This window comes from Natator depressus, chromosome 10 (genome assembly GCF_965152275.1).
Source record: "Natator depressus isolate rNatDep1 chromosome 10, rNatDep2.hap1, whole genome shotgun sequence".
Classification (NCBI taxonomy): Eukaryota; Metazoa; Chordata; order Testudines; family Cheloniidae; genus Natator; species Natator depressus.
Window position 1 is genome coordinate 3,875,705 of NC_134243.1, and position 13,585 is coordinate 3,889,289.

General features: G+C 51.1%; 1 protein-coding gene across 1 annotated transcript in view; it reads left to right on the plus strand.

Annotated features, from left to right (window-relative positions):
• The window catches only part of PKD1 (polycystin 1, transient receptor potential channel interacting), a 140,226-nt gene that overhangs the window by 93,001 nt on the left and 33,640 nt on the right, over positions 1-13,585 (plus strand). Inside the window, exons 19-25 of the mRNA XM_074965012.1 lie at positions 1,863-2,079; positions 3,813-3,972; positions 5,508-5,660; positions 7,927-8,071; positions 9,046-9,645; positions 10,858-11,014; positions 13,012-13,264. Coding sequence (XP_074821113.1) covers positions 1,863-2,079; positions 3,813-3,972; positions 5,508-5,660; positions 7,927-8,071; positions 9,046-9,645; positions 10,858-11,014; positions 13,012-13,264 — 1,685 coding nt within the window. The remainder of the gene's footprint in view (positions 1-1,862; positions 2,080-3,812; positions 3,973-5,507; positions 5,661-7,926; positions 8,072-9,045; positions 9,646-10,857; positions 11,015-13,011; positions 13,265-13,585) is intronic.

Sequence of the window (13,585 nt, forward strand, 5' to 3'; positions counted from 1 at the left end):
ATATTTGTTAAGCAGGGACAAAGTGCTGGATACAAAATGCAGATCAGTGGGCTATATCCTGTGTAATAAACCATTCATTCCCAAAGCTGGTGGGCCATGCTCTGTTGGATTATAACAGGCCTGCACTGAGGTCTCAGGTTAATAGCAGCTTTTACAGGGCTTTTGTCTAGGACATTATATCTAGTCTGGGACCTTGGATATGTGCTGTATTCAGCCTCTGCAGTACAACAGAATCGTCCTGGTTTTGCTATTGCTCTTGAGTTATGGGGAGCATGTGGCTATTCCCATGGTGGCGTGTTGATTTCTTTAGGTCTCCTGAATGGTTAAAAGCTCATGCTTCAGGGTTTCAACTGGCCACCTCTAGGGGGACAGGAAAGGATATTTTACCCCCAAGGTATTCTAGGTTGTTTTGGGATTTTTTGTTGATCTCCTTTCTCTGAAGCATCAAGGCTGGCCACAGCCGAAGCTGGGCCATGGGGTGGCTTGGCCAGAACTCTGAGGTGGCACCAAGCATCCTCTCTCTCAAGGGCTTGGCTGTCTGGTTCTTGCTCACATGCTCAGGGTCTAACTGATTACCATAGGTGTGGCCAGGAAAGACTTTTCACCCAGGTCAGACTGGCAGGGACCTTGGGGAATTTTGCCTGTCTCTGCAGTGTGTGGGCGCGGGTCGCGTGCCAGGATTATCTGGGTATATCATCCCTGCTATTGCAGGGGCCTTGGGGAACCTTGGTCTTGCCCATCCTCTGCCCATGGCACATACTAGTCTAGTCTCCTGTGGGCTGTGATACTTTGGTCTCATTTCAGTGGTTGGGTTTAGGCCGTGAGTGCTGGCTAGGGGTTGATGGCCTGTGATATACAGGAAATCAGACCAGATGGTCCAGTGGTCCCTTCTGGCCTTAAACTCTATGACCAAATGTTCTAGGGCCCAAAATCCACATCAGAAAACCCCTAAACTTGAGGGAATCCAGATCAGAGCTTTGTATCTCAGCAGAGGGGCACTCACTGTGGATGGAGTGATGAGTAGGGCCGTACCAAATTCATGGTCCATTTTGGTCAATTTCAGAATCATCGGATTTTTAAAATTGCAAATTTCATGATTTCAGCTATTTAAATCTGAAATTTCACGGTGTTGTAACTGTAGGGGTCCTGACCCAAAAAGGAGTGGGGGGGGAGGTGATGCCGCAAGGTTATTGTGTGTGTGTGGGGGGGTTGCAGTACTGCTACTCTGACTTCTGCACCGCTGCTGTCGGTGGTGCTGCCGTCAGAGCTGGGCGGCCAGAGAGCAGCGGCTGTGCAGGCGTAAGGAGGGCATGGTGCGGTGTCGCCACCCTGACTTCTGCACTGCTGCTGCCTTCCGAGCCGGGTGCCTGGCCAGCAGCCACTGCTCCCTGGTCGCCCAGCTCTGAAGGGAGCGCAGAAGGAAGGATGGCAATACTGTGACCCCCCTAAAATAACCTTATGACACCCCCTGCGACTCCCTTTTGGGTCAGGACCCCCAATTTGAGAAATGCTGGTCTCCCCCGTGAAACCGGTATAGTCTAGGGTAAAAGCACACAAAAGACCAGATTTCATGCAGGGAGACCAGATTTCACGATCCGTGATGCATTTTTCATGGCCATGAATTTGGTAGGGCCCTAGTGATGAGGGTAAAGAGGCAGGGGGAGTCAGCAATGTAACTCTGCACAGTATTATGCAAATCAAGGGATAAGAGTAGCAGAGAGGAGAAGAGAGGCACGGGCCCCCGTTAATGATGGATTTAAAAGCCTGATCCCTAGTGGTTAAGACAATGGCTGGAGCTACAGGCCTGGCTTGGTAGGTGCGCTCGGATCCCATTGACACTGCCCGGTGTGCTTGGCTTGCAGGCTGGAGAGACACAGAGGACGAAGAGGCCCCCTTGGTGTACATCCTCCTGGCCACTCGCTGCAAAGTGGGGCAATGTGAGGAGTTTGGCATGTACAAAGGCAGCCGCTCTGAGCACAGCGCCTTCCTCCCACCCGGCTTCAGTGCAAACAGATTCCTTGTGTATGTTTCCGTGCTCGTGCAGGATCAGCTGGGAGCTACGTTTGTGGCCCTCAACCGGTAAGGTGCTCCTATTACAGACAGGGGAAGCAACAGGCCCACAGCCACATGGTGAAGTGGGGCCGAGCTGGGCACAAAATCCAGGAAGCCCTAATCACAGGCCTGTGCCCTTGGCTGGATAACAGTGTGGCTTAACAGCTGTGCAGTGGGCATGTCTGTTCGAGGGCTATGGATCCTTTGTAAGCTGGATTCCTACTGCAACCGTGCCCACCTCAGAAAACCCCCCAGCACTGCTGGCAGACACAGCATCAGTGAAATATTGGGCCACAGAGACTGAGCTCCAGTCCTTACAGGTGGTCTCTCAAGGACTGAGTTAAGGCACAGTGAGATGGGAACTTGCATTCCAGCTGCCTCTGTCATGCCTGGTCTGTAGGTAGAGGAAGGATTTCACACTTCCTTCAGGTCCTCACAAGCACTAACTTCTCTGATAGACACACACAAAAATTCATTCTATTTTTAACCATCTGTCGATAGCGTGTGTGTTTCACACGCACTTCCTCTCCTTATTGATTTTAATCAAACACAAGCACCATTTGGAAATCTTTTAAAGACCTCTTCGGGTACGTCTTAAGTTTTACCTCTCACCTAATAGACGTGGCCACTAGACCAGTAAAGCTTGATGAAAGCTGCCTTGTTAAGAAAGATCAAAAAGCCCCCTGCACACACATTTCCCCTCACCTGAGTTATTATTCCCGTGGCCAGGCCATTCATATTGATTCACAGCCATGCTTCCCTTTTGAGGCATGGTGTCGTTTTCTGGGAGATCCATCTATCTATTTTTTACAAGCAACATTGTTCATGGGCAATGCATCAGTCAAAGAGGCTGTGACTGACCCGCATTTCAGTTGGGTGGGAGAAGAATTTAATGTTCCTTTCATACCCATAACAAATGGCTGCATTATAATTAATGGCTTACAGGAAAAGCCAAATGAATAAATGATACCTGGCCCATTTATCTTGGAGATCTCCCTGCTTGTGCTGCGAGCGCGCTCTGCATCCTGCCCCTCCTTTGCAGCCAGAACCCTTTAAAGACAGTTGGAACCAGCAGGGAGCTGGTGCTTGGAATAACCTGGTGTCCCACTGCTGACAAGCAGGGGCAGAGCTGCGTTTAGCTCAAGGGGGCGCACTCCTGTGTTTGGATCCGGGGATCGCTGGGGCAGGTCCCAGCATGGGCTGATTTCTGATAATCTCATCTTTCATTCAGTAGTGAATAAACACAAGCCACCCCAGTGCATTAACCCCATGCACCTTGGGCCCCAGGGGACTAAATCCAAGCTACGAGGGCTCCCTGGATCCTAGAGGATTGACTCCTCTACAATCTAAGGGTTTAAGAATCCAGCTCACGAGTATCCCTTAGAGCCCAGAGGACTAAGCCAAAGGCAGAAGTGGACTGAAGACAGTTCTTGGGTGCTTCTTAAACTCCCTAAAACTGAACCCAGATCTTACTCCCAGGTCAAACACTTCCCTTGTGCCAATCCAGTGGTTACGTGGCGTTACATGAGGGAGGAATTTGGCCCCTTATCTCAACTATTCAGAAACAGGCCTCCCTCTCCGGTGGGACTGGGGTCTGAGAAGAGCTGGTCCAAGCCTGGGGTCCGAGCAGGAGTCGGTGACGCTCAAAGGACTCTCTCTAGGAGCTACCAGGGAAAGGCCGGGGCGGGGCGTACGCCCATTGCCCTTGGTTCCATTCGACAGTCAGCTCTTTACAAACCGACTGCCTCTTCCCCTTCCAGCTCCATGACCATCACCCTGCCAGCCCCCGCAGCCGGAGCCCACAGCCTCTCTCACTGGCTCTACAATCAGACTGACACTGTGCTGCAGGGCTTGGTGAAGCAGGGGGACCCGCAGCACGTCATCGAGTACTCCCTGGCCCTCATCACCATCTTAAATGAGGTAAAGTAGCCCTGTCTGCCCTGCCGCCGGCTGTGGTTGGCTGGCCACTCCTTATCCAGTCCATGAGCTCACCTTGGGCCTGAGGTGAACTGGCGGTTTCACCCGGTCTCCCAAGTAAGTCAGTAGATGTTGGAGACCTGTGGTGGGGTGCTGGAGATCTGAGTGCGTCCCCGTCACGTGACATGTGCGTGAGAGCGGGGGCCACCAAAGTAGGCCCAGGAGAGGGAAATATAGCCTGCGCCCACCCCCATAGCCGACTTTCCTCCTCCGGGTTCAGTCAGCCTTCCCTCGCTGTCTTCTACCCCAAGTTTAAACACTGCACTTACCAACAGAAACCTCATCCTGAGCTCCCTTTGGGCTGGCTGCTGCTAGGCTCCCCCTCTCCCGCTAGCCTTTCATACATCTGAGTGGGTGCCACTGAGACCTGCCTGGCCCAGCTGCCAGGATGAGTCAGCAGAACAGCTCTGCACCTGCACACAGGGCCTTCCACAGGTGCCCGACACGTGGCCACAAAATACAATTCATGACTTTTCTCTCTTAACATCATCTTCCCAGGCTACCCCCACAGCCCCTTTGTTCATTGTCACTCATCTCTCATTCAGGGCCCAGTCCTAGCAGGTGCCCAGTTCCCGTACTCTTTTGTGGATCCCTCTTTCTTGCCGCAGATGAGTCTCATCCCATCCTTGGGAGCCTATCAGTGTTGGTCCCTCAGGGCGTCACCACAGGGCTCTCCCTTCCCCATCCCTGAGGGACTGAGCACACGGCTTCCTCAGCAATCCCAGACCACTAGGTGAATGGGGAACAGGCCCTGACCTCCAGCCATGGACTATTCCATGGCAGTACAGTGGGCACAGATGCCTGTGCCAATCTAATCCACCTGGATTGTCCATAGCATAAAATTGTGTATCCCTAAAATGCTGTAAAGAGTCACTGTGCAGCTAGGGAGCCCAATTTTCAAAACATGGCCACTTACACAGAGCCTCCAGATTTCCACCTGGGTGCCTCGCTTTGTGCTTTGCTGTGTAAACGTCAGTTGTATGCAGCTAGGTACCAGTTTAAGCCTGCAGAACAGGGGTGTCCTATTAAAGTGCCTATTTGAATCATAGAATCAGACTGGAACGCTCTGTTGAAAGCTGGGCCCACCGAACCACAGCACAGGCAAGAGAGAAGAGATCTGATATGATCACACAGCAGCTTTGAAAAGTGACCAGTTGGAGAGAGACAAGAATGTTCTCATAGCTGGCAGAAGCTGCAGAGGAGAAGACTCTTTCGCAGGCGCTACAAGAGTGCCTCTTACCCTGTGTTACTGAGACTCTGTTTCCTGTCCTGCTTCCAGTTATATTTTCCACTGGCAGCAGAATGCAGAGGCTTTTTAACTTTCAGATTGTATCCAGCAGCAGCTCTGCCGAGAACCCAGATATCAGAGACTCCCAGCTGGAAAGTCATTAAATGCTGCAATGGAAATTTGTGGTTGAGTGCTAAAGCTCCTGTTCTGCAAGATTGTGATAAACCCCCCTGCTTTTGTTTCCCCTAAGCACGAGCACTTGATGCGCTCAGAAGCCGAGACCAGGAATGAACAAGATCTTCGCACCTGGACGAGGAGGAACATCACCGAGACCCTCATCTCCCTGAATGTGAACACTGTGGACGATATCCAGCAGATCTCTGCTGCCCTTGCTCAATGCATGGTATGGGACCCTCCGGCCTCATTCTGCCCTGACACTGAGTGATGGAAAGAAAGGGTAGCTCTGGCCATTCCTCGTTCTGTTTCAGCTTCGCACACATACACACACATTGATCATATTCAGAGGACAGTTATAATTTGTTGGTGACATCTGTAGGGCGTGGGTGTGTCTATCCATCCCTCTTTAAGTACAAGCATTATCACCACCACCCTTTTCTCATCTGTCATTCTAGAAAGGCAGCGAGAGATGAATGTGTGCTCTCATCTGCTGCAGATGTTACCAAAAAATTTATACCTGTCCTCTGGAAACAGCCCTAGCACAGTTGCTTGGCAGCAGGAGGCTCTGAGCCTGTCATCATTTGAAGTATTGCATTCCACATTGTGGCAGCCTAGCCAGTGGGCCCCGCTTCCCCGTGCTGGGGCTGCTCCCTGTTGGATTCAGGAGTGGCTTTTTATATTTCATCAGCTGGGCATCAAACGAATAAGCCCAGCTATTTAATGGGCTTGGCTTTGGCTGGCCAGCCAATCAGCCAGCTACTCCTCCTCCCCTACCTCTCAAAGGGGCTGTGAGGCTTTGCTTGCCCATCACCGTAATTTCTGAGCACCTCCCTCATACCCATAAATAGCTCTGCAAGCTCGCTCATTGGGAATACAGCCTGACATGAATCAAACATTTCACTGCTGAGCATCACTCACAAAATTCTTGTCCCACGATCCCCTTTGCGTCAAACAGCTTATCCTGGGATCCTTCTCACCAAACTCACTGCTTTCTCTTCTGCCTCTGGCCCTGCCCTGAACTCTGGCCCCAGACATCACTTTCCTCTGCTGGATTTTACTAACACGAGACACACTCGACCTCTTCTCATGAGCCTGCAACCCAGCACCTGATCGGACTGTAGTGGCACTGGTCAGGGAATGGAATTTTTGTCCCAGGGTCAGGTCTGACATTCCCAGATTAGTTTTGGCTCTGAGCCAGAACAAAAAACCAAAATAGCAACCAAAAAAAAAAAGGCAGAGAACAAAAAATTTGAAATTGGAAAAATAGAAACAAAAAGCATCATTTTCAAGTAACTTTTTTGTCTGGTTTTAGAAATGTTGGCTCAAAATAAACCTGCTTGTTTCTATTATCCCTATGGGGGAGGGGAAAAAATGTTAAAATTGACATTTTTCCCCACAGAGAGTTTCTATTTTGACAAAAACCACATTTTCTGACTGGAAAATCTCTCATGTCGGCTCTGCTCCTTGGGTAACAGTCTCCCTGGGGCAGTTCTCCCAGGACTCCTTTTTGCTGTTCTCTCTCTTCCTTCCTCTGCTCTGTGTAACCTGTTTTCATCTTACATGCTGCTGCTGTCTATTTAGATAGTAAGATCCCCAGGGTAGAGAGAGGTCCTCTTATATCTCTGTAAATGGTGCTGTGTAGTAACAATGTACAAATACAAGCCATGGGGGCTTTCACACCCCTTCGTGCTGCAAGCTGTTCTGACATCTGTGGTGAATCCTCTGACGACAAAAAGAAGAGGAGCTGGGTGGTGGTAACCGCTTCCATGTGTTTCGTAGATTATTCCCATCGAGCCTCCCGAGTGTGCTGCAGACTCAAGCCCATGCTTAAAATGTAGAACGTTCTGTTTCTTAGACACATCTGGGAGTGGATGGGAGGGATGGTCATCAAAACTGGGTGGTGAAACCCCTCCCACAGCTCTAGGACGTGTTTGAATGTTGGAGATGGATTCAGTTAGAGCCAAATCCTGCTCCCATTGAAGACAATGGAAAAAACCCAACCGCCTCTGGTTGACTTCAACAGGAGTTAAATTCAACCCTCATGTAACAACTTGAAAGAAGCAACAACAATAGACACATTCACTCCTGGTGTCAGAACCAGGTGCTCTGGTTGGGTGCTCTGCCTTGTGTTGGTACCTCTAGGCAGGCTATTATTGCAGTGTGAGTTACCTAGGTACTACAGTGAAGGGAACTCTAGACGTCCAGTAGGTAGGTAGATTATGGTATCCAGCGAGAGGGGTAAGTAGATGACTCGGGGGGGGAAAATGGGCTTGGTTGCAGATAAAGTACAATCTGAAGAGAAATATTATAGATGTACGGTCCCAATCCAGCAGAGCTCCTAAGCACAGGCTGAACTAGACACATGTGAGTAGTCTCAGAGCCAGAGCGCTCAGTACTTTGTAGGACTGAACCCAGTAAGTACCATGCACAGCTGCTACGGCCTTTTATACGGAATTGATTTCTGCTGGATTAGCCTGCATTTCTAATGGCAGGTGGCGAGCAAGGAGCTTCTTTGCAGATCATGTGTGACTGGGACCTTGAGCAAGCTGGAAAGCATGATGGCCATCCTCCAGGGCGAAACCACTCAGGGCATCATGACACCGACAGCCATCGCAGACAACATCCTCAACATTACGGGTCAGTTCTGGGGGGCCCCAAGCAACAGGGGGGACGTTCTCTAGGAGGAGTTCAGGGAACGGACATCACTGTGTGGGGGAGGGGGGAAGGTAGATGTTAAAAGATGATCAGGGAAGGACCAGGCTAGAAAAGCTGGGAGAGATTTCTTAGGCCTTCTCCCGGCTGGGAGGTGTCCTGAGCAAAGGCTGGCTACAGCTGGTGTTTATCACAGAGGTGGGCCAGTGCCAAGCCCTCCATTTGAATAGCACCCCCACCTCCAGGCTTTGGGGGAAATCTGAATCCGTAGGTTGGCCCCACCTGTAATTTATCATCTGTCTGATTTTCCCACTGTCATCCTGCTGCTGCCTGTTCCCTGCTGGGGCATTTGAAACTGACAGCCCCTGAATTAATGAAGCAGTTGATTCTCTAGGGAACAGCCCTTTCATAGGAAGCTTGAGGATAACAGAGGCAGCTTCCAGATGTGTGGGCTGCCATGCACGGCATCAAGCTGGGCTTCATCCTTGGCAGATGTGCTTATGGAAACTTCATTGGCCTTGGCAGATGACATCACATTCAGATTACCTTTAAAGAAAGGCCCTTTATTTGCATGCTTGCAGTGGGCTGTGTTTGTAATGGCATTACTCTTTATAATTCCAGAGGTTTGTTGTATTGGTTCTATGTGTCTATTTCCCTCTTTCCACTTTTCTCTCAGCCCTTTCGCAGAAGGAAGAGAAAGCCCACATTAGGATCTTGTAACTTGAGATCTTAACCACACCATAGAGTAGAGAAAACCCAGCGATGCAGTAGAGTGCTGTATGTGTAGCTATGGACGATGTCGAGCTTTCACTGCGGAAGGCCGTGTGTCACAATGCTGTAGTCCAGTAGAAAGCCAGTAAGAAAGGAGCTTTCCTGATGGTTGTGGGAAGGAGTTGAATGTTGCCTAGACTGTGGTACTCACTGCTTTTCCGTTTGCTGTTTTCTCTCTCTCCTTACAGGGGACTTAATACACCTTGTCAACACAGTTCCACAGGAGTCAAAACTCCAGGAATTGTGCAACGATCCCCACCATGTGCTGGTAGCTTCCAAAGCCTACAGCCTGTCCTCCAGCCTGATGCGCATCCTCATGAAGTCCCGGGTGCTGAATGAGGAGCCCCTTGAATTGGTGGGAGGAGAAATCGTGGCAAAAGGCAAACGGTCTGATCCCCTCAACTTGCTCTGCTATGAGAACACGTTGGACTGCCAGTTCTCCATCCCCCAGGCCTTCAACACCACCTTCTCCGACCTGACCGACGTGATCCAAGTCATGTTCCGGGTGGACTCCAACCCCTTCCCCTTTGGCTACATTAGCAACTACACTGTGTCCACAGAGGTGGCCTCCATGGAGTTTCAAACCAACAACGGGACCCAGATTCCCATCGGGAGTCTGGATGCAGAAAAGGCCATCACTGTGATGGTATTGAACAATGGCATGACGAACATCTCCGCTGGCTCCGCAATCATCCAGGGAAAGACTTCGGTGAACCTAGTTGTTACGACAGAAAACAACAACAGAGAAGCAGGCTTGCATTTCCAGCTCACCTACAGAGTCTTAAATGGTAGGTACTGCACTTTTTCTGCTGTTCAATATACTTTTCATCTAAAGGGCTGAGAGAGCACAGGACCTGGGGCCTGCACGCTAAACGAGATCTTACAAGGCTGGGATAAGTCGAGCACAACGAGTGAGCACGGTGCAGCAAGGGATCAGAACTGAGAGCTGCACTGCAAGTCACAGCCATAGGGGAGTCACTGCCCCAGTGGGACTAGAGCTCAAATCCTTTGCTCTCCAGGAACACAGGCCTGAACCACTGGAGCCAAAGGAGAATCCTGCTGGCATATAGCAGCCTCAGAGCTTAGTCTGTGTGTCCAGTGACATTGTGCAGGGTAGATGCTTTCCGAATGCTCAGAGTCTAGCTGCGCTAGTGCTGGTATATTATAGTCTCTGTGGACTTCCAGCCACTGGAGGATCATGCTTAGGATTCCCATTCCCTGCTGCAGAGGGGCAGGGTGATGCCTAATTAGGGAGCCGGCCGGCATTCCTCTGAGCCCAGGAGCTGCCGTTCCACCCAGCCCTTCCGCAAGCTGCACAACAAGTAGTGGAAGAAGTTCCTCACCCTTGCAACAACCTGGCAGAACCTACCCCCAGGTTTGACCGGGGCACGTCAGACATTGCAGGATACGCTGCCTTTGTCTGGCTGCTCTCGCCCTGCACACATGGTGCCACTCTCCTCTTCCAGGAGGACTGTCAGGCTGGGCTGGGCCGGCTCCTGCTGGCTTCTCTGACACAGGGTCAGACCCCAATCGAGCATTTCCCCCTTGGAGGGAACACACTGGTACACAAATGCGAATCGAGCTGCGCGGCGAGAATGGTCCATGGGCTACCTCTGGCGCTAGTGACACATTAAGTTACAGCGGGACTGAGCATTTGTTCCTCAGCACCCAAGGCCCAGTCCCACACTGTGCGGAGCAGCCTCCCTCCCTGCTGAGGGCAATGGGAACGGAAGGCAGGTAAACCCTTGGCAGCAGGTGCTCAGCACCTCTCAGGATGGATCCTTCCGACCAGACCTGTACGGGCTGCTGACATGCGAACGTGGTACCAGGAGCAGTGGCACTTCACCGTCGCTTCTGCGTAAATATCACAGGTCCAATCTAGCGGTCCTCACTCAAACAAGACACCTGCTGAAGTCAGCAGGATCGGGGCCTGTGCACGTAAAGCCATGCTGGGTGTCTGTAAAGTGCTTTCCATTCCCTCTCTTCCCCTTGCTGCCCAGATCGCTACATCTCGAGCGAGCTGGAGCCGTTCATCGCAGCCTACCTCTCTCCCTCGCCTGCACCCAACGAGCACAACTGCAGCGCGGCCAAGAAGATCAGGCTGGAGGCCGTGGAGAGACAGGACCACAAGCGCTACACTTTCTTCATTTCCCCCATGTAAGAGAACCCCCCCTCCCCACCCCCGCCTTGTAACCCCTAGCCCTGGCTCTCACTCGTGGCTTTAGACCCTAAGCTTTTGGGGGCAGCGTACCCATTCTGGCGTCAGGCACATCTGCTGCCTCGGTCTCCCCTCGGTCGAAGTCTGGTTCCTGCCAGCATACGCGTCCCTCTACTGATAGGACAGTTTGGTGCTTTTCCCCTTCTGGCCAAACGGAGGAGGCTTCTCCTTCCAGGGAAAGCAGCATCCCAGACAGAGTCCCAGTGTAGTTACTATGACCCTCCCGCCCAGCTTCTTTACTAGGGCCCAGCCCTCCCTTGAGCACTTGCCCAACCTCTCCCCACTCAGGGGGACAGCCTCCAGCCTCCCAGCTCTGCAGCTCCTTTCCCAGTAATCTTTTCTTCCTTCAAACCCCACCCCCCCACCCCAGCTCCAAGCCGGCCTTCAGCACCCCTTCTCCAGGCTCAATTTATTCGCCCTACTGAGGCAAGGGGTCTGCACCACCTCCCTCTGTGGGGGGTCACCACAGCAGGGGGCTCATTCCCCAGAACTCAATGGCTCCTTCACCCGGATGATGCAAGCTGAGTAAGGGGCTTGCTTCCTCCCCTCCCTTTCAGGGAACACCTACATGAGCACAGGTGCCAACCTAGACCTCAACCCCACACGGCTAATGTGCTGCCCAGGCCTCTTCCTTCTCATGCTCCATTCACCTCCTAGCCCCGTCTGGATTCTGTTCCTAGGCCCCAGCCAGGCTCCTTGCCCTTAGCCCATCCTGGCGGCTGCCCCAGGTCTGCCTGTCCCTGGACAGCTATTATGGGGCCGCTCACACACCAGCCCTCTCCCTTGAACCTCTCTCTAAGCAAGAGGCTTGCCTTATATACTGCAGTCACTTGACTGTCACCTGCCCCCGTTTCCCAGCAGAGCTTGCTCCCAGTTTTGACATGTGATTCAGAGAACTACACATCCCAGAATGCCGGTGCATTGGAACGGCCCTTGAAAGGAACAGACTGCCCTGTTACAGATGCATTAATGGTTCAGCACAGATCACCTACTGTACAGTGCCACAAAACTTAGGGTCTGGAGGAGTGAGCTAGGCACTGGGTGGTCCTGAGTTCTAATACTGACTCTTGGCTTACTGTGTGGCCTTCCGCAAATCACCTTTGGCCTCTGTTCCTCATTTTCCCCATCTGTAAATGGGGATATTGATACTCACTCACCTACCTGCCCAATTAGTTCTGGTCTGCATGGCACTTTGAATATGCAAAATTCTATATAAATGTTTAGTATTATTATTGTACTGTTAGATTTTGGGATCCCACCTTTCTTTTTTATTGCATTAATCATCAATATAACTTCAGTAGTTGAAATATTTCTTTTCTTTTTTTCCCCACAGCAATAAATGTTTACACCACCCATTATTTATGAACCACTCCTAGGTGTTACCCAAGAAGCAAGTTGGTGGACTGGGAATAGGTGGGGCCAGGGTAGAGCCACTGTTGTCTAATTTAGCACGGCTTCCAGGGCTTTTGGTCACAAGATTCTCAAAGAGGGATTCATAGTCTTAATGAACAAATCCTTTCCCAGGAAGAGTCACATGGGTCAGGGTAACGCAGTTAAGGGGTGGTGGGGTAGCTGTGCAAGTCTAACCACCGATTCGCTTTTGCAAAAGAGGAGAATGTGCCATATAATTAGTGCACTTACCACACCAGGCTCCTCATCCATGACTAATAGATATACAAATAATAAATAACAAAGCCTTGGGGAGCCCATGGGTTTCCCCACAGCAAAAGGACTCTGTAAATTACTCACCATTAGTAGGATCCTTTTTCCTATGTCACTTTGCACAGAAGTTGGTACTGAATACATTGCTCTCCATGCAGCAGGGCTGTTTGCATGGAAAGACACTTGTGTGCCATAGATCGGCTCAGGATAGGGATTTGCGGCTCATCCAGAGGCTGGCGGATAAGCAGCCCCATGCTTGCTCTTTTCTTTTTAGTTCTGACGACACCACCAAGGACTATTACTTCAACATCACAAACCATTTCAGCTGGTCGCCAGTGGAGGTGACCCTGAGTTTGTATACCTCCTTGTGCCAGTACTTCAGTGAGCAGGAGATGAGGTGGAAGACGGAAGGCATCATCCCACTGGAGGAGACCAGCCCAAATCAGGCTGTGTGCTTAACCCAACACCTGACAGCCTTCGGAGCCAGCCTGTTTGTTCCCCCAAACTCCGTCCAATTCATATTTCCTGTGAGTAAAAACAAAAACCAGACACTGGAGCTTTCCTGCACATGGGATAAATTAGCAGCTCGCTGGCTTTTGAATGGGCCCGCTTGAAAAAACAACTGCTGCTCTCAACACATCTCACGAGCTAAGTAGAGTCATGCCTGATCTATGCTGGGATGGGAGACCAACAAGCAACACGGAGGCTGGTCGTGTTCCTCTCTCCGGGTTACCCCAGCATAGTCCCCTTGGGAACTTTGCTGCTGGAGGTGCCTTGTTTCAGAGAGACGCGCACATTGATCCTGACCAGTTATAGTCATTAAAAAGCCAATAGCACTTTTACTGAGT